Genomic DNA, 21,914 nt, shown 5'->3' with positions numbered 1-21,914 from the left:
ATTATTATTATTATTATCCTATTCAATGTGGAGGCGCTAAACCTCTAGGGGGGCACATAGTGCCCGGAGAAACGGAGTGCATCTCCAGTTACTCGGATCAAGAACACCCTCCAATCCTTGTGTGACCTTTCTCAACCTTCTCCAAATGACTGGAATCTTCCAAATATTGTGTTGTGTCCACTTTCGTGCCGTTCCAGTGGTACAAAAATTTGTTTCAGTGGTACAAGCATGTGTTACAGTGGTACAAGCATGTGTTTCAGTGGTACAAACATGTGTTACAGTGGTACAAGCATGTGTTACAGTTGTACAAGCATGTGTTACAGTGGTACAAGCATGTGTTTCAGTGGTACAAACATATGTTTCAGTGGTACAAGCATGTGTTTCAGTGGTACAAGCATGTGTTTCAGTGGTACAAACATATGTTTCAGTGGTACAAGCATGTGTTTCAGTGGTACAAGCATGTGTTTCAGTGGTACAAACATATGTTTCAGTGGTACAAGCATGTGTTTCAGTGGTACAAGCATGTGTTTCAGTGGTACAAGCATGTGTTTCAGTGGTACAAGCATGTGTTACAGTGGTACAAGCATGTGTTTCAGTGGTACAAGCATGTGTTTCAGTGGTACAAACATGTTTCAGTGGTACAAGCATGTGTTACAGTGGTACAAGCATTTGTTTCAGTGATACAAGCATGTGTTACAGTGGTACAAGCATGTGTTTCAGTGGTAAAAGCATGTGTTTCAGTGGTACAAGCATGTGTTTCAGTGGTACAAGCATGTGTTACAGTGGTACAAGCATGTGTTTCAGTGGTAAAAGCATGTGTTTCAGTGGTACAAGCATGTGTTTCAGTGGTACAAGCATGTGTTACAGTGGTACAAGCATGTGTTTCAGTGGTAAAAGCATGTGTTTCAGTGGTACAAGCATATGTTTCAGTGGTACAAGCATGTGTTATAGTGGTACAAGCATGTGTTTCAGTGGTACAAGCATGTGTTACAGTGGTACAAGCATGTGTTACAGTGGTACAAGCATGTGTTTCAGTGGTACAAGCATGTTTTTTCAGTGGTACATTTATTTCAGTCTTAAACATTTGTTTCAGCGATAACATAACATTTGGTTCAGCATTAGAAACATTTGATTCAATGGTAATTTTTTTTTTTTTTGAATGGTGCAAACATTTATTTTAGCGGTACAAACATCTGTTTCCAGATGCAAGCATTTGTTCCAGTGGTACTGGAAAACTGAAGCCATTGATCAATGTTTATCACCGGCATATTAGAGTTTTGTTTTGGAATTTACTCTTCAGTAACCAGTAATTTTCTTTATTTACTTCAGTATATTTACGTATCTTCATCATTTGCGTCATGTTCGTGGGATGGTCTGACCAGGTTTCTCAAACTCAGTCTTCTCACTTTATCTTTATTATGAATCAGTATAGAGCATCTGGACATAAAAATATAACTTCCGGACACAGAAACATGACATCCGGTTATAGAGATATGGCATCTGAACATGGAATTATTATACTCGTATGAATTACATGTTGACCTTCATGGCAAATCGCACACAGATGAAGTTTTTAGCATGTATGAATAATCCCACACCAAATGCTATTACGTATTGTTGATTAAAAATAAATGCATGTATTTGTAACTGAAACTGAGGCGATATACGTGGACATGGAACACTGACAAGAATATGTTGCGTTTGTAAGATATTCAACACTTGAGAGAGGAAATCCCACAGGAGACAAAAACGAGGAAGAATGGCAGTTCGTGTGTTTCGATCTTCAGCTGAGGTTGAAATATACAGACTACCCATTCTTCTTCATTATTGTTTCATGTGGTGTTTCCTCTTTCAGTGACCAGAGTTCAATACTGTTTGTTGCACCACCATATTCAGCACGTGTTTATGACAAGCGCAAGTTAATTAAAATAATCTAAAATTTATATAAAAAACTAATCTGTGTTTTTCTTATATCAAACTACCAAACATTTGGTTGTGTTGTCGGTCGAGGCTGCAAGTGTTGCTCAGCAGGTCGACTTTCCCTTGATCAAGATAAGGAAATTATTCCAGTTGTGTTTGCATCACATACGTAAATTAAATATAATTATATTTGTTTCCTAACAGCTATGGTAAACCTATAGCCTTCTGGAGACGAGTTCATACAGATCAAGGCTCGTTTTTCAATGTATTTTTTTTCTACTAATTTATCAATCAGGCTATGTTGTTGAAAGGAGGGAAGAACGGGGACAAGAATTTTCTGCTATACTATCATTGCCTCCACTCTAGACAGAGAATGGTAGCCACATTGTAGCTAGTCCTCAATATCTAGCCCCAATGTGTACTCTGTCTTCTGCTATTTGCCCTTCCCTTGCACTCACTCATTACCTCTGAGTGATCCTTTACAATCCATCATCGAACAGAGTGCAGTGTTCAGCAGTCAAGTGACTTGAGCACTTTATTTAAACATTATCACCACAATGAACTGGCAGACTTGTGTATAAAAACAGGCCGGAGGAAGAGGCTTTACCGATAAAATTCAAAGTAGTAATTTTAAGTGAACTCAGAATTTCAGGCCAGACATGTTTCTTAAAAAATAACTAATGCACATGTGCTTGGGGTATTCAGAATAAAATCTACAAGGTTCCTGAAGCACTTTAAATGACACTGCCCCACCGGTTCAACTGTAAGAACATCAGTGAGAAAATATTTTGACCGACCCAGGGCAATACAACGGTAAATTTCTGAGGCTTGTGATACAAACATTTCTGGAGAGAATAAAAATTAGTTATCAAACGGAAAGACATTGTTTATCGCCGTTTTTTCTGCTACTTGGTATTTAATATATAACAACAAACAGATAAAGCAGACATAAACACACACACACACACACACACACACACACACACACACACACACACACACACATATATACAATAGGCCTAGTGTCTAGTCGACATGTGCCTAGGACAAAATGGTAACTAACACACACACACACACACGAGCAGCCTCCAGTGATTACACTAACATAGTTACTAGACACTGAACATTGTTCATGATAACATATTACCTTAGTTAATGAGCTTCATGTTATCTGGTAATTATAGCCTTATAGAGTAACGAGAATCACATGCATTACAAAAATAGACAAGTACTGTATATGACTAGAACACAGAGTTACTGAAGTTGTCTCGCCCATCCGTAGCTCCTTTACATCTGCCGCATAGAGACATCCCCCTCGTTCTTCGAGACACACACAAGCTTACAAGAACATTAATTCACAAATGCCCTTTGCTAGATAAATGCTTCACAGAAAGCTGTACACCGTAATCAGAGTAGCACCGATAAACTTTAATATATTCATAGATCTTATTTGGTACATTGCACAAAAATACTTAAGAAATACACTGTAATATTAAGATACAGCAAACGTACCCGGCATATCCATGAGATGTGATGTCAAAATACACTACATGTGCCCAGCATATCTATGACGTGGCCTGACAAATTTCCAGTCTCTTTTGGTGTGTCACTGGAATAATGTTTACAGACATGAAAATATATAATCTAACGTATAATCTACTATCTAAAAACTATTGTTTATAATAATAAAAGGGGTAAACTTTAAACCTTAAAGTGTTTGCGTGTAGGCTTTGCATCTTATTCCTGGGATTTATACCAAAGTTAAACGAACACGAATGCGTACACTTAGGACGCCTTCAATGAAATAATCAAGGTCCGAGGAACGACACGTCTTCAACAAAAGTGTCCAAAAGGAATGCATTCTCGTCCATTTTCCTCTAGTTTTCGGCAGTCATTTGTCCTCTTGATACATTGTACTAAAACCAAAGGAACAGGTATCTTTAGAGGCTGCTCCTACAGGGGTGTATATGCTGAGAATACTAAAATCTCAAGGTAGGATATCTGTGCCCCTCTAGAACAAGCTTGACCTTGAGGTGAGACAGCGTAAAGTGAACACCCTCAACACCTTGAAGGGTTGCCCCTACAGTCTTTAATCCCTAGTGTAGGCACCCTTAGAAAATACAGGTGTACTTAACAGTAGTCCTTAAACCCTCTTGTCCCTGGTGTGGACGCCCTTAACACAATAGCTATCCCAAACACATTAAACTCTGGTGTCGCTGGAATATGGGTGAACGAGATCCGAAGATTTCTCCAAAGGTTTTATCCTCTACTTAATCCAGTAGGGAACGCTCCACGTCTCCGCTGACGGAGGGCTGCCGGAGGCCGTCGGGCGACGATAAGGGTTCATGATGGAGGGAGAGAGTCTGGGTGCTCTGTGTGCGGTACTGAGGCCACGAGGGCTCTCCACCCTGACAGCTCCAAGAGTTACTCCTCAACACTATACCTCCCATGTCACCATCTGTGGGGAAGACGGAACAGTCCCAATTATTATTATTGTGCTGGAAAACAAAAAAAGCTATCCAACAAACTTTTACAACCTTCCCTTTCCTCTTACTGAACCTGATTAAAAATGATTCCCCAAATATTACATTACCCATATGGGTTTGGCCTTCTTTATAAATGTAATGAATAATAATCTGATCACGAGTAAACTCAATTACAAAATGAGAGAGAGAGAGAGAGAGAGAGAGAGAGAGAGAGAGAGAGAGAGAGAGAGAGAGAGAGAGAGAGAGAGAGAGAGAGAGGAGTGTGTGTTGTAAGTATGCTGAAGTGTTGTTAACATGATCAAGTCATTATATAGTACCATGCGTGCATGAAGGATCCTTGTACTTTGAAGTATAGAGTCCTTGAAGGACACGTCTATACCTTGGATGGTCAGGAACGGGGATTTCAAGTGATCCTGAGCCAGGGGTGAGGATGCCACTCGGTGAACGGGGCGTGAGAGGGCCTGCAGGACCCCTCTAGGGCACTCTAGACTGCTGTAGTGGTAGTTATAAGCATCCTGCGAGCAGCTGGGACCCTCCCTTCCGCACTCCGACACCCTGTACTGCTCGCTCGTGAACAGGGGGATTGGTATGGCCACAGAGAGGCTCTTGACCAGGGAATGCTGCAGGGTGGTGCCCTTTGGCCCATGGGGGACCTCCGAGGTGTGGAAGTGTCCCTCGGGGGTTTCAATGAGTGGGATTTCCACCCCTGAGTAGGACCCAGTACCAGAGTCGCTGTAGTAGGACTTCTGGATGGAGGGGACCCTGGTGGTCTTTGTAGTGTGGGGTCTCGTTGCCACCTCCATGCGATCTGAGGTCTCTGAAGAAATAAACACTGTATTACAACACCATCGCATCTGTATGATTACTAGCTATATGACCCTTGTGGGTTCAGCGCTTAGTTATGATTATAATAATAATGTATAATTACAAACTGAAAAGTTTCAAGCAGATGAGAAAGCTGACCAAACACAGCAATCCCGTCTACACTACACAATTAGCCTACACTTGGGAAGAAAACGATAGACGACGTTTCAGTCTGCCTTGGGTCATCTATTAAATCAAAAGTAACCATCTGATAATGATTCAGAGCGAAACGCCGACCAAAGTTTCCTCTACAAAGCTGTTTTTTTGTAAACTGTTCTGCCTACGGCACTGTAACATTTATTACCAATTTTGCATTTCCCATGACCATGGAGGGAGAGAGGGTAAAGATATAGAGACACTGTGTAAAAAGCCTTGAGAGAGGGTGGCGAGGCACACACCTTTACAGAGGGAGGGAAGTTGCTCCCTAGTGGGGCTGTGGGTGTGGGAGAGCCTACGACCTTGCAGGAAGGAGACGAAATTGAAGGATGAGATGCTCCTATTTCGTCCCATAATAGACCATCGACGACCCACAAGAGCCAGGCGACAGCACCTCCATACTCGCGACCTGAACATCTGCGCGAGGAGTCAAAAAAGGTGAGTTAGGATGGCAGCTGATTTGTTAAAGGCATTAAAATAGCATTTCAGCTGTTAACCATCAGTCAGAAATATCTTAAATCATAAAATGAATAACAGAGTAAATTCTCGGTGTGTGTTTATACTCACTTATTAGTACCCATCTGTTTGTGGCTGCAGGGGTCGTTTTTCAGATACTGGGGCTGCTAGTCACCAGATTTACTCCCTCGTGGGATCTATCATACCTACTCTTAAAACTATTTGCGTGCGCGCGCGCGCGTGTGTGTTGGAAAAAACGCCTACTGTCTACTGGGCAGCCATACTTAAGTGGAGTCTCGCTGCCTGGTATATTACTATGTACTTGGATACAGGGTGCGCAGGTTTGAGTCCTGCTTTGGTCTGAGATAATGTTTGTAAATAATTTTGCTCGTTCACGAATTGTTAATCATTATAAAATCTCTCGTGTGTCTCTGATTATTATTATTATAATAATAAAAAAGAAGCGCTAAACTCGTGTGTCGCTGAGCCTTTCACTAGACCTAAGCCTATTCTTAACAAGCTCTTCTCTTCGTTTTTCTTTTCTTTTTCTCCCAGTTTTCCCTGTTTGCAAATTTTTAACGACCTTTTACTTTTTGTTTAAGGTTCTTTGCATCTCTCGAAGAACCGTGGACTATATTTTTTCCATTACATCTTCACGTTCTGAGTATTAATTCTTCCTCTTACTCCCGGATGTTTCCGGTTAAGTACAACGTCATTTCATTCATTTTTCTTTCTAATTCCTGTCATCCTTACATAGTCTCCTCTTTAGTAAATTAGCGTGGCGACACCAGCCAGATTATCTCACAAAATTTGTGAGAAGCTACTCTTACAACACTGCATAGCTCCTGATGACGCACGGAGGCGTGTGAAAGTACTTGAGCTAAAGATTTCCATCAGCTGTGGCTTGTCTTGCATTGTTAAGATCGCCTGTCTGCGGTTGTTTTGCACACACACACACACACACACACACTGCTGAGTCTCGACCCCTGCAACCACAATTAGGTGAGTACACACACACACACAGGGAGGCAACAACTAGTCATGGTACGTAATGATGTATCACAGTGGGCACCTGTGACGAGCGGGGTCCCACAGGGGTCGGTCCTAGGACCAGTGCTATTTTTGGTATATGTGAACAACATGATGGAAGGGTTAGTCTCAGAAGTGTCCCTGTTTGCAGATGATGTGAAGTTAACGAGTAGAATTAAATCTGATGAGGACCAGGCAGGACTTCAAAGAGACCTGGACAGACTGGACACCTGGTCCAGCAAATGGCTTCTCGAATTTAATCCTGCCAAATGCAAAGTCATGAAGATAGGGGAAGGGCACAGAAGACCACAGACAGAGTATAGGCTAGGTGGCCAAAGACTGCAAACCTCACTCAAGGAGAAAGATCTTGGGGTGAGTATAACACCGAGCATGTCTCCGGAAGCACACATCAATCAGATAACTGCTGCAGCATATGGGCGCCTGGCAAACCTGAGAACAGCATTCCGATACCTTAGTAAGGAATCGTTCAAGACACTGTACACCGTGTATGTCAGGCCCATACTGGAGTATGCAGCACCTGTTTGGAACCCGCACTTAATAAAGCACGTCAAGAAACTAGAGAAAGTACAAAGGTTTGCGACAAGGTTAGTTCCAGAGCTAAGGGGAATGTCCTATGAAGAAAGATTAGGGGAAATCGGCCTGACGACACTGGAGGACAGGAGGGTCAGGGGAGACATGATAACGACATATAAAATACTGCGTGGATAGACAAGGCGGACAAAGACAGGATGTTCCAGGGAGGGGACACAGAAACAAGAGGCCGCAATTGGAAGTTGAAGACAAATGAGTCAGAGAGATATTAGGAAGTATTTCTTCAGTCATAGAGTTGTAAGGCAGTGGAATAGCCTAGAAAATGACGTAGTGGAGGCAGGAACCATACACAGTTTTAAGACGAGGTTTGATAAAGCTCATGGAGCGGGGAGAGAGAGGGCCCAGTAGCAACCGGTGAAGAGGCGGGGCCAGGAGCTAAGACTCGACCCCTGCAACCACAAATAGGTGAGTACAAATAGGTGAGTACACACATATATATATATATATATATATACATATATAAATATATATATATATATATATATATATATATATATATATATATATATATATATATATATATATATATATATATATATATATATATATATATATATATATATCCTGAGTAATATACGTAATGCAATACAGTGCAAAGAAATATATTACAATAAGACATGTTTTTCAACGCAAATATAAATGATACCCGAAAATTAATAAAGTCATGTTAACTGTTTTATAGAAAAATACGTAAACGATCATTTTGAAAACACTGATGCACTTAGCCAGAAAAGATACTTGAATTAACACGGACCTGAGTGTGAGTGTTGAGTGCGCTAACAACTGAGCTACGGTTACTATACTCATCATACACAGTAACATACTTGTAAATTACCCACCGGAATAAACCCACAAAATCGATTTATTTCCATTGTGGTCCTTGTAATATCTTATTATTTACAGTCTAGCTGTAAGATAGTAGGGCACACTGACTTTACTTACTTATCCTAAAGAAAATGTACACAATATACTTCTTGTATGACCATAACTTCTGCATGCCTTAAAGGACCAATGTAATCTTTTTTGTATGTTATACATTCAAAGCCTAAATACAAACTTAAATTACTACTGCAGTATATAAATATAAGAGTTTATCCGAGCAGAGACACCACAGAGAACGGGGTAAACTCAACTAGGAGAAACTCTTGCAAAGCTGAAGGAGTTAGTAAGTTTATTCAGGGACAGGTACAAGTATACATATAAATTATACATAGCAGCGTATGTGTAGATTACCTAGCATAACCCAAAAAAGTCAGATAAAGTGACTTATTTCCACTGGGGTCCTTGTAACATCTTATTATTGAAACCTTAAAATTTAAGGACCCGAACGAAAAAAAGTCACTTTGACTTTTTTGGGTTATCCTAGGTTCTCTACACATATGTTGCTATGTATGATAATCTATGTTAGTGTATTTGTGTATACCTGAACAAACTCACTTACTTAAGTAACTGAACTTTGTGATCGCCGGTATTCTCCCGGCCCGGGCCTTTTCCAAGTGGTGGCCCGGCCTTGGCTCCTTCGTTAGGGAATGTCTGAGACCTAAGTCTCCCATGCTCCCATGGGAGGAGGCACAAGTACCTCCTCATCTTTGGGACCAACTGTCCCCAGGTCTAGCCACAAGCTAGGTCTCTCTGGTCTGCCATCCCCGCCCCAAAAGGGTTTTTTTATTTATTTATTATAAATTTGTGCACACATACAGAGGTACAAAAAAAAAAAAATACAGATAAGAGCAGTATGCCAAAGCCACTTATACTATGCATAGCATTACGGGCTGGCTTAAAATTAACTTAAGATTAACTAAGCAATGATGAAGTCAGTGATAAAACATTAATGTAAACAGATTACTATAAAGCACAAGTGAGTATTACAAAGACAGGTCATATGAAGGATTCTGTAAGGTAGTGTATTTAAAAATAATAAAGTTAGATTCGGTTTTAGGTTTAACATTTATGTGATATAATTGTGAGAAACATTTAAGATATACAATTTATAAGGTTCAGTTATTCAGTATTTATTTGGTTTTGGGTGAGTAAGTGATCTTTGAGTAGAGACTTGAATTTATAAACAGGTAGTGTTTCTTTTATATTTACAGGTAATGAATTCCAGATTTTAGGGCCTTTTATGTGCATTGAGTTTTTGCATAGTGTGAGATGGACACGAGGAACATCAAAGAGTGATCTGTGCCTTGTGTTATGGTCATGTGTTCTGTTGAGGTTGGCAAGGAGATGTTTGAGGGGAGGGTTAATATCAGAGTTAAGTGTTCTATGTATGTAATAGGTGCAGTAATAAGTATGGATGTTTTGTATGGTGAGTAGGTTTAGTGTATTGAATATTGGTGGAGTGTGCTGCCTGTAGTGAGAATTTGTTATCATTCTAACTGCAGCCTTTTGTTGGGTAATTAGTGGTCTGAGATGGTTAATTGTTGTTGAGCCCCATGCACAAATTCCATAGGTGAGATAGGGGTAAATAAGAGAGTGATATAGGGCCAGGAGGGCTGACTGTGGAACATAGTACCGTATCTTCGATAGTATGCCTACAGTCTTGGAAATTTTCTTAGAAATTTGTTGTATATGTGTATGAAATTTGAGTCTATTATCAAGGTGGATTCCTAAGAATTTTCCCTCTGTTAGCTTTGTGATAGGTGATCCGTTTATCATTATGTTAAGAGGGACATCTGTAGCTCTGTTACCAAACTGAATGAAGTAGGTTTTGTCAATGTTTAGTGTAAGTTTGTTAGTCCTCATCCAGGTAGATATTTTCTGTAATTCGGTATTTACAGTATTGGCTAGTGTGACTGGGCTCGGGTGAGAGAAGACGTATGTAGTGTCATCTGCAAATAGTGTGGGTTTGAGTAATTGCGAAGCATTTGGAAGGTCATTTATGTATAGGAGAAAGAGAAAAGGGCCAAGGACACTTCCCTGTTGTAAAGTAAAAGGACACAAGTGCAACTAATGTGACATTTATTGTGGCAACGTTTCGCTCTCCAGGAGCTTTATCAAGCCATTACAAACAATACATGGACACAGAGGGTATATAAAGGCTCAGAGTGAGGTGAATACTAGTGAGGTACCATTTCGATGTTCACTAGTGGTAGTAGTAGTAGTAGTAGTGGTAGGTACAAAAGCAATTAATTCGTACATGAGTAAAAGGATATAAAAGCTATTACTTGGGTAACATAAAAATAGGTTGGACAAATATAAACTGGAATGAGGCAGGTTGTTTCAGTGTTCACTCTCTGTGCTTTGTGTAGTATAACAGGAGAGACTATGTGATGGCAGGGTTTACTGTTTTCAGGAGGATTCTTGCTAAGACTTCGGAGATGGTGAAGCTGCCGTTGTTTTGTTTAATTGTATTCGAAACAGCGATCAGTGCTGATTCAAGGCACTTGCGTGTGCGGAAATTAGTTTCTTTTATCACTAATTGGGCGTCTCTGAATTTCATAAGATGATTGGTGGAATTTCGGTGTTGTACACAGGCGTTGTTTAAGTTGTCGTTCCTACATGCGTATATGTGTTCATTGAGGCGGGTGTCGAGGTTTCTTGCTGTTTCACCTACGTAGATCTTGTCACAGCCTCCACAGGGTATAGTGTAAACTCCTGCATTGACTGGTTCGTGGTGCTTGGGTTTTGTCCTGGTTAGATCCTTTATTGAAGTGGTAGAAGCGATGGCGACTCTGGTGTTAGCTTGTGAAAGTACTTTTGAGACGTTTAGTGCAACCTGGCTGTTGGGAAGAATTATAACTTTGTTGGGAGCGGTGTTGATGCGTGGAGAATTGATGATCTGAAGAGCTCTTTTCTTGCAGTCTTTGATGAAAAAAGAAGGAAATTGTAACTCAGTGAATGTTTGGTGAATGTAAGTACATTCCTCGTCAAGAAACTCAGGACTACAAATTCGGTATGCTCTTAGGAAAAACCCGATGATGATGCCTCTTTTGGTCTTGGTATCTTGACTGGAATAGAAGTGTGTGAGATCATTTTTATTGGTGGGTTTCCGATAAACTTGAAATCTTAGGTTGTTGTCTACTTTGTGAATGAGGACGTCGAGGAAAGGTAGCTTGTCATTGGACTCTTCTTCTAGTGTAAACTGAATCGCTGGTTCAACTGCGTTGAGCCTTGCCTGAAGATCCCGTACATCAAAACGTTTTGGAGTTATTACGAGGACATCGTCCACGTAACGTAACCAAGTGACGCTTGAAGGGATGATGTTGGCGAAGTGTTCGGACTCTAGGTGTTCCATGTATAAGTTGGCTAGGACGGCACTTATTGGGGACCCCATTCCCATGCCGTAGGTTTGTTTGTAGAGCTTGTTATTGAAGGAAAAACAGTTGAAGTTAACACAGAGTTCAATCAAGTCAACAAAATCTCCGGGAGGTAAAGGAAGATTAAGGTCCTGGTTGACTTTACGTCGTAGAACCTCGATGGCTTTTTTGGTAGGTACTTTTGTGAAGAGGGAAGTCACATCCAAACTGCTTAGTTTCTTGTTACGGATGGAGAGGTTACGGATGCGGTTGAGAAGGTCGCCTGAGTGTTTAAGATGAGCGGGGCTGATGGTCCCCAGAAGGCAGGAAAGATGTTTGGCAAGAACTCCGGCTAGTTTGTGTGGAGCACTGCCTATTCCTGACGTGATTGGTCTGAGAGGAATATTGTGTTTATGGGTCTTGGGTAAACCATACATGTGTGCTGGTTTAGGGTTGCTTGGTAACAAGTACAGAAGTTTCTTCCCTTCTCTAGTGCGTTTGAGTATTTGTCTGCTTTTGTATAGAAAGTCTTTGGTGAGCGTCTCCCACTGTTGAGTGCTGATAGGTTCGTATGTAGATTGATCATTCAAAAGGTCCATCATTTTAGTGTTGTAGTCACTGGTGTTGAGTATGACGACTCCACCTCCTTTGTCGGCGGTGGTGACGATAATGTTGGGGTCGTTGGCGAGGTCCTTAAGGGCAGTGATGTATCTTCTAGGAAGATTAGAAGAAGAAGGTTCACATAAAGCTGCAGTGAGAAGGCCCTGTATATAACCCTTCTGGAAGTTGCTGTCACTGTGTCTATGGTTCCTGGTAACAAGATTGAGTTGATAGTTAGGTTTGCGTATGTTGGTGGTAAATTTGAGTCCCAGACTCAGTGCTTGTTTCTCGTAGTCGGTTAAGGTGCGTGACGATAAGTTGTTTATCAGGGATTCGCGTCCCATTTCCTTCCACCGACTGTTAGTGCAGAGGTACTGAAGTTTGCGATTGAGTTTGATCTTCTGTTGGAGGTTAGCTGTGGTGACTGTGCTGAGAATATGCTCAGCAGTGTGTTGGTCAATCTGAAGATTGGCCCTCATATTCCTTGCAGTTTCAAAGGTTTCCTTAGCGATGTTAGAAAGTTCTTCGGCACATTCAGTTAAGTAAGCTTGGGTAGCTGGAGAGAAGGGGTGCTTGGAGTTGGAGAGTTGTGCAGGAGTAGACTTAGGGATCACCTTCTCTGCCAGGCAATCTTGTAGGAAGTTGTGTCTGTTGCGATAGCTGTGAGCACGAAGAAGGGTGTCCAAATAACGTCTGCATGAAATGTCCATTATGTTGCGGTGTCCGACAGATTGTAATAAAGTTGGTAGAATTACCGACAATATGTAAAGTAAAAGGACACAAGTGCAACTAATGTGACATTTATTGTGGCAACGTTTCGCTCTCCAGGAGCTTTATCAAGCCATTACAAACAATACATGGACACAGAGGGTATATAAAGGCTCAGAGTGAGGTGAATACTAGTGAGGTACCATTTCGATGTTCACTAGTGGTAGTAGTAGTAGTAGTAGTGGTAGTGACAAAAGCAATTAATTCGTACATGAGTAAAAGGATATAAAAGCTATTACTTGGGTAACATAAAAATAGGTTGGACAAATATAAACTGGAATGAGGCAGGTTGTTTCAGTGTTCACTCTCTGTGCTTTGTGTAGTATAACAGGAGAGACTATGTGATGGCAGGGTTTACTGTTTTCAGGAGGATTCTTGCTAAGACTTCGGAGATGGTGAAGCTGCCGTTGTTTTGTTTAATTGTATTCGAAACAGCGATCAGTGCTGATTCAAGGCACTTGCGTGTGCGGAAATTAGTTTCTTTTATCACTAATTGGGCGTCTCTGAATTTCATAAGATGATTGGTGGAATTTCGGTGTTGTACACAGGCGTTGTTTAAGTTGTCGTTCCTACATGCGTATATGTGTTCATTGAGGCGGGTGTCGAGGTTTCTTGCTGTTTCACCTACGTAGATCTTGTCACAGCCTCCACAGGGTATAGTGTAAACTCCTGCATTGACTGGTTCGTGGTGCTTGGGTTTTGTCCTGGTTAGATCCTTTATTGAAGTGGTAGAAGCGATGGCGACTCTGGTGTTAGCTTGTGAAAGTACTTTTGAGACGTTTAGTGCAACCTGGCTGTTGGGAAGAATTATAACTTTGTTGGGAGCGGTGTTGATGCGTGGAGAATTGATGATCTGAAGAGCTCTTTTCTTGCAGTCTTTGATGAAAAAAGAAGGAAATTGTAACTCAGTGAATGTTTGGTGAATGTAAGTACATTCCTCGTCAAGAAACTCAGGACTACAAATTCGGTATGCTCTTAGGAAAAACCCGATGATGATGCCTCTTTTGGTCTTGGTATCTTGACTGGAATAGAAGTGTGTGAGATCATTTTTATTGGTGGGTTTCCGATAAACTTGAAATCTTAGGTTGTTGTCTACTTTGTGAATGAGGACGTCGAGGAAAGGTAGCTTGTCATTGGACTCTTCTTCTAGTGTAAACTGAATCGCTGGTTCAACTGCGTTGAGCCTTGCCTGAAGATCCCGTACATCAAAACGTTTTGGAGTTATTACGAGGACATCGTCCACGTAACGTAACCAAGTGACGCTTGAAGGGATGATGTTGGCGAAGTGTTCAGACTCTAGGTGTTCCATGTATAAGTTGGCTAGGACGGCACTTATTGGGGACCCCATTCCCATGCCGTAGGTTTGTTTGTAGAGCTTGTTATTGAAGGAAAAACAGTTGAAGTTAACACAGAGTTCAATCAAGTCAACAAAATCTCCGGGAGGTAAAGGAAGATTAAGGTCCTGGTTGACTTTACGTCGTAGAACCTCGATGGCTTTTTTGGTAGGTACTTTTGTGAAGAGGGAAGTCACATCCAAACTGCTTAGTTTCTTGTTACGGATGGAGAGGTTACGGATTGTATTGTTTGTAATGGCTTGATAAAGCTCCTGGAGAGCGAAACGTTGCCACAATAAATGTCACATTAGTTGCACTTGTGTCCTTTTACTTTACATATTGTCGGTAATTCTACCAACTTTATTACAATCTGTCGGACACCGCAACATAATGGACATTTCATGCAGACGTTATTTGGACACCCTTCTTCGTGCTCACAGCTATCGCAACAGACACAACTTCCTACAAGATTGCCTGGCAGAGAAGGTGATCCCTAAGTCTACTCCTGCACAACTCTCCAACTCCAAGCACCCCTTCTCTCCAGCTACCCAAGCTTACTTAACTGAATGTGCCGAAGAACTTTCTAACATCGCTAAGGAAACCTTTGAAACTGCAAGGAATATGAGGGCCAATCTTCAGATTGACCAACACACTGCTGAGCATATTCTCAGCACAGTCACCACAGCTAACCTCCAACAGAAGATCAAACTCAATCGCAAACTTCAGTACCTCTGCACTAACAGTCGGTGGAAGGAAATGGGACGCGAATCCCTGATAAACAACTTATCGTCACGCACCTTAACCGACTACGAGAAACAAGCACTGAGTCTGGGACTCAAATTTACCACCAACATACGCAAACCTAACTATCAACTCAATCTTGTTACCAGGAACCATAGACACAGTGACAGCAACTTCCAGAAGGGTTATATACAGGGCCTTCTCACTGCAGCTTTATGTGAACCTTCTTCTTCTAATCTTCCTAGAAGATACATCACTGCCCTTAAGGACCTCGCCAACGACCCCAACATTATCGTCACCACCGCCGACAAAGGAGGTGGAGTCGTCATACTCAACACCAGTGACTACAACACTAAAATGATGGACCTTTTGAATGATCAATCTACATACGAACCTATCAGCACTCAACAGTGGGAGACGCTCACCAAAGACTTTCTATACAAAAGCAGACAAATACTCAAACGCACTAGAGAAGGGAAGAAACTTCTGTACTTGTTACCAAGCAACCCTAAACCAGCACACATGTATGGTTTACCCAAGACCCATAAACACAATATTCCTCTCAGACCAATCACGTCAGGAATAGGCAGTGCTCCACACAAACTAGCCGGAGTTCTTGCCAAACATCTTTCCTGCCTTCTGGGGACCATCAGCCCCGCTCATCTTAAACACTCAGGCGACCTTCTCAACCGCATCCGTAACCTCTCCATCCGTAACAAGAAACTAAGCAGTTTGGATGTGACTTCCCTCTTCACAAAAGTACCTACCAAAAAAGCCATCGAGGTTCTACGACGTAAAGTCAACCAGGACCTTAATCTTCCTTTACCTCCCGGAGATTTTGTTGACTTGATTGAACTCTGTGTTAACTTCAACTGTTTTTCCTTCAATAACAAGCTCTACAAACAAACCTACGGCATGGGAATGGGGTCCCCAATAAGTGCCGTCCTAGCCAACTTATACATGGAACACCTAGAGTCCGAACACTTCGCCAACATCATCCCTTCAAGCGTCACTTGGTTACGTTACGTGGACGATGTCCTCGTAATAACTCCAAAACGTTTTGATGTACGGGATCTTCAGGCAAGGCTCAACGCAGTTGAACCAGCGATTCAGTTTACACTAGAAGAAGAGTCCAATGACAAGCTACCTTTCCTCGACGTCCTCATTCACAAAGTAGACAACAACCTAAGATTTCAAGTTTATCGGAAACCCACCAATAAAAATGATCTCACACACTTCTATTCCAGTCAAGATACCAAGACCAAAAGAGGCATCATCATCGGGTTTTTCCTAAGAGCATACCGAATTTGTAGTCCTGAGTTTCTTGACGAGGAATGTACTTACATTCACCAAACATTCACTGAGTTACAATTTCCTTCTTTTTTCATCAAAGACTGCAAGAAAAGAGCTCTTCAGATCATCAATTCTCCACGCATCAACACCGCTCCCAACAAAGTTATAATTCTTCCCAACAGCCAGGTTGCACTAAACGTCTCAAAAGTACTTTCACAAGCTAACACCAGAGTCGCCATCGCTTCTACCACTTCAATAAAGGATCTAACCAGGACAAAACCCAAGCACCACGAACCAGTCAATGCAGGAGTTTACACTATACCCTGTGGAGGCTGTGACAAGATCTACGTAGGTGAAACAGCAAGAAACCTCGACACCCGCCTCAATGAACACATATACGCATGTAGGAACGACAACTTAAACAACGCCTGTGTACAACACCGAAATTCCACCAATCATCTTATGAAATTCAGAGACGCCCAATTAGTGATAAAAGAAACTAATTTCCGCACACGCAAGTGCCTTGAATCAGCACTGATCGCTGTTTCGAATACAATTAAACAAAACAACGGCAGCTTCACCATCTCCGAAGTCTTAGCAAGAATCCTCCTGAAAACAGTAAACCCTGCCATCACATAGTCTCTCCTGTTATACTACACAAAGCACAGAGAGTGAACACTGAAACAACCTGCCTCATTCCAGTTTATATTTGTCCAACCTATTTTTATGTTACCCAAGTAATAGCTTTTATATCCTTTTACTCATGTACGAATTAATTGCTCTACCATATTGTATTACTTTTGTCACTACCACTACTACTACTACTACTACCACTAGTGAACATCGAAATGGTACCTCACTAGTATTCACCTCACTCTGAGCCTTTATATACCCTCTGTGTCCATGTATTGTTTGTAATGGCTTGATAAAGCTCCTGGAGAGCGAAACGTTGCCACAATAAATGTCACATTAGTTGCACTTGTGTCCTTTTACTTTACAGACCACTCCAGTGATGGATCACAGCAACAGTGACCACTCCAGTGATGAACCACAGCAACAGTGACCACTCCAGTGATGGACCACAGCAACAGTGACCACTCCAGTGATGGACCACAGCAACAGTGACCACTCCAGTGATGGACCACAGCAACAGTGACCACTCGTGATGGACCACAGCAACAGTGACCACTCCAGTGATGGACCACAGCAACAGCGACCACTCCAGTGATGGACCACAGCAACAGTGACCACTCCAGTGATGGACCACAGCAACAGTGACCACTCCAGTGATGGACCACAGCAACAGTGACCACTCCAGTGATGGACCACAGCAACAGTGACCACTCCAGTGATGGATCACAGCAACAGTGACCACTCCAGTGATGGACCACAGCAACAGTGACCACTCCAGTGATGGACCACAGCAACAGTAACCACTCTAGTGATGGACCACAGCAACAGTGACCACTCCAGTGATGGACCACAGCAACAGCGACCACTCCAGTGATGGACCACAGCAACAGTGACCACTCCAGTGATGGACCAAGTGGTCTGATTGTTACTATAGTGGACCACAGCTACAGTGACCACTGGCTTACCAGCGACGGACCCAGTAGTTTGATTGTCACTACAGGGGACCACAGCTACAGTGACCACTGGCTTACCAGTGCTGGACCCGGTAGTTTGATTGTCACTACAGTGGACCACAGCTACAGTGACCACTGGCTTACCAGTGATTTACCCAGTAGTTTGATTGTCACTACAGTGGACCACAGCTACAGTGACCACTGGCTTAACAGTGATTTACCCAGTAGTTTGATTGTCACTACAGTGGACCACAGCTACAGTGACCACTGGCTTACCAGTGATTTACCCAGTAGTTTGATTGTCACAACAGTGGACCACAGCTACAGTGACCACTGGCTTAACAGTGATTTACCCAGTAGTTTGATTGTCACTAGAGTGGACCACAGCTATAGTGACCACTGGCTTACCAGTGATTTACCCAGTAGTTTGATTGTCACTACAGTGGACCACAGCTACAGTGACCACTGGCTTACCAGTGATTTACCCAGTAGCTTGATTGTCACTACAGTGGACCACAGCTACAGCGACCACTGGCTTACCAGTGATTTACCCAGTAGTTTGATTGTCACTACAGTGGACCACAGCTACAGTGGACCACAGCTACAGTGACCACTGGCTTACCAGTGATTTACCCAGTAGTTTGATTGTCACTACAGTGGACCACAGCTACAGTGACCACTGGCTTACCTGTGATTTACCCAGTAGTTTGATTGTCACAACAGTGGACAATAGCTACAGTGATCACTGGCTTACCAGTGATTTACCCAGTAGTTTGATTGTCACTACAGTGGACCACAGCTACAGTGACCACTGGCTTACCAGTGATTTACCCAGTAGTTTGATTGTCACTACAGTGGACCACAGCTACAGTGACCACTGGCTTACCAGTGATTTACCCAGTAGTTTGATTGTCACTACAGTGGACCACAGCTACAGTGACCACTGGCTTACCATTGATTTACCCAGTAGTTTGATTAAAATTACAGTGGACCACAACTACAGTGACCACTGGCTTACCAGTGATTTACCCATTAGTTTGATTGTCACTACAGTGGACCACAGCTACAGTGACCACTGGCTTACCAGTGATTTACCCAGTAGTTTGATTGTCACTACAGTGGACCACAGCTACAGCGACCACTGGCTTACCAGTGATTTACCCAGTAGTTTGATTGTCACTACAGTGGACCACAGCTACAGTGGACCACAGCTACAGTGACCACTGGCTTAACAGTGATTTACCCAGTAGTTTGATTGTCACTACAGTGGACCACAGCTACAGTGACCACTGGCTTACCTGTGATTTACCCAGTAGTTTGATTGTCACAACAGTGGACAACAGCTACAGTGATCACTGGCTTACCAGTGATTTACCCAGTAGTTTGATTGTCACTACAGTGGACCACAGCTACAGTGACCACTGGCTTACCAGTGATTTACCCAGTAGTTTGATTGTCACTACAGTGGACCACAGCTACAGTGACCACTGGCTTACCAGTGATTTACCCAGTAGTTTGATTGTCACTACAGTGGACCACAGCTACAGTGACCACTGGCTTACCATTGATTTACCCAGTAGTTTGATTAACATTACAGTGGACCACAACTACAGTGACCACTGGCTTACCAGTGATTTACCTATTAGTTTGATTGTCACTACAGTGGACCACAGCTACAGTGACCACTGGCTTACCAGTGATTTACCCAGTAGTTTGATTGTCACTACAGTGGACCACAGCTACAGTGACCACTGGTTTACCAGTGATTTACCCAGTAGTTTGATTGTCACTAGAGTGGACCACAGCTACAGTGACCACTGGCTTACCAGTGATTTACTTAGTAGTTTTATTGTCACTACAGTGGACCACAGCTACAGTGACCACTGGCTTACCAGTGATTTACCCAGTAGTTTGATTATCACTACAGTGGACCACAGCTACAGTGACCACTGGCTTACAGTGATTTACCCAGTAGTTTGTCACTACAGTGGACCACAGCTACAGTGACCACTGGCTTACCGGTGATTTACCCAGAAGTTTGATTGTCACTACAGTGGACCACAGCTACAGTGACCACTGGCTTACCAGTGATTTACCCAGTAGTTTGATTGTCACTACAGTGGACCACAGCTACAGTGACCACTGGCTTACCAGTGATTTACCCAGTAGTTTGATTGTCACTACAGTGGACCACAGCTACAGTGACCACTGGCTTACCAGTGATTTACCCAGTAGTTTCATTGTCACTACAGTGGACCACAGCTACAGTGACCACTGGCTTACCAGTGATTTACCCAGTAGTTTGATTGACACAACAGTGGACCACAGCTACAGTGACCACTGGCTTAACAGTGATTTACCCAGTAGTTTGATTGTCACTACAGTGGACCACAGCTATAGTGACCACTGGCTTAACAGTGATTTACCCAGTAGTTTGATTGTCACAACAGTGGACCACAGCTACAGTGACCACTGGCTTAACAGTGATTTACCCAGTAGTTTGATTGTCACTACAGTGGACCACAGCTACAGTGACCACTGGCTTACCAGTGATTTACCCAGTAGTTTGATTGTCACTACAGTGGACCACAGCTACAGTGACCACTGGCTTACAGTGATTTACCCAGTAGTTTGTCACTACAGTGGACCACAGCTACAGTGACCACTGGCTTACCAGTGATTTACCCAGTAGTTTGATTGTCACTACAGTGGACCACAGCTACAGTGACCACTGGCTTACCAGTGATTTACCCAGTAGTTTGATTGTCACTACAGTGGACCACAGCTACAGTGACCACTGGCTTACCGGTGATTTACCCATTAGTTTGATTGTCACTACAGTGGACCACAGCTACAGTGACCACTGGCTTACCGGTGATTTACCCAGTAGTTTGATTGTCACTACAGTGGACCACAGCTACAGTGACCACTGGCTTACCAGTGATTTACCCAGTAGTTTGATTGTCACTACAGTGGACCACAGCTACAGTGACCACTGGCTTACCAGTGATTTACCCAGTAGTTTGATTGTCACTACAGTGGACCACAGCTACAGTGACCACTGGCTTACCAGTGATTTACCCAGTAGTTTGATTGTCACTACAGTGGACCACAGCTACAGTGACCACTGGCTTACCAGTGATTTACCCAGTAGTTTGATTGTCACAACAGTGGACCACAGCTACAGTGACCACTGGCTTACCAGTGATTTACCCAGTAGTTTGATTGTCACTACAGTGGACCACAGCTACAGTGACCACTGGCTTACCAGTGATTTACCCAGTAGTTTGATTGTCACTACAGTGGACCACAGCTACAGTGACCACTGGCTTACCAGTGATTTACCCAGTAGTTTGATTGTCACAACAGTGGACCACAGCTACAGTGACCACTGGCTTACCAGTGATTTACCCAGTAGTTTGATTGTCACTACAGTGGACCACAGCTATAGTGACCACTGGCTTAACAGTGATTTACCCAGTAGTTTGATTGTCACTACAGTGGACCACACCTATAGTGACCACTGGCTTAACAGTGATTTACCCAGTAGTTTGATTGTCACTACAGTGGACCACAGCTACAGTGACCACTGGCTTAACAGTGATTTACCCAGTAGTTTGATTGTCACTACAGTGGACCACAGCTACAGTGACCACTGGCTTACCAGTGATTTACCCAGTAGTTTGAATGTCACTACAGTGGACCACAGCTACAGTGACCACTGGCTTACCAGTGATTTACCCAGTAGTTTGATTGTCACTACAGTGGACCACAGCTATAGTGACCACTGGCTTAACAGTGATTTACCCAGTAGTTTGATTGTCACTACAG

General features: G+C 42.6%; 1 protein-coding gene across 4 annotated transcripts in view; it reads right to left on the bottom strand.

The window, feature by feature from the left end:
- Positions 1–1,385: 1,385 nt before the first annotated feature.
- LOC128686449 (prostaglandin E2 receptor EP3 subtype) overlaps positions 1,386–21,914 on the bottom strand; it is a 233,711-nt gene continuing 213,182 nt past the window's right edge. For 3 of the 4 annotated variants that reach the window (XM_053773376.2, XM_053773377.2, XM_053773378.2), the window contains 3 exons: positions 5,669–5,843; positions 4,786–5,223; positions 1,386–4,378 (listed from right to left, as the gene is read on the bottom strand). In XM_053773376.2, the coding sequence (XP_053629351.1) occupies positions 4,191–4,378; positions 4,786–5,223; positions 5,669–5,843 (801 nt within the window). In that variant the 3' untranslated portion in view covers positions 1,386–4,190. Of the gene's footprint in view, positions 4,379–4,723; positions 5,224–5,668; positions 5,844–21,914 lie in introns of all 4 variants that reach the window. The other variant, XM_053773379.2, reaches the window with a different exon arrangement.

This window comes from Cherax quadricarinatus, chromosome 17, assembly GCF_038502225.1.
Source record: "Cherax quadricarinatus isolate ZL_2023a chromosome 17, ASM3850222v1, whole genome shotgun sequence".
Classification (NCBI taxonomy): domain Eukaryota; kingdom Metazoa; phylum Arthropoda; class Malacostraca; order Decapoda; family Parastacidae; genus Cherax; species Cherax quadricarinatus.
Note: the sequence above shows the minus strand (reverse complement) of the source record. Positions and strands in the feature narration are given on the sequence as shown.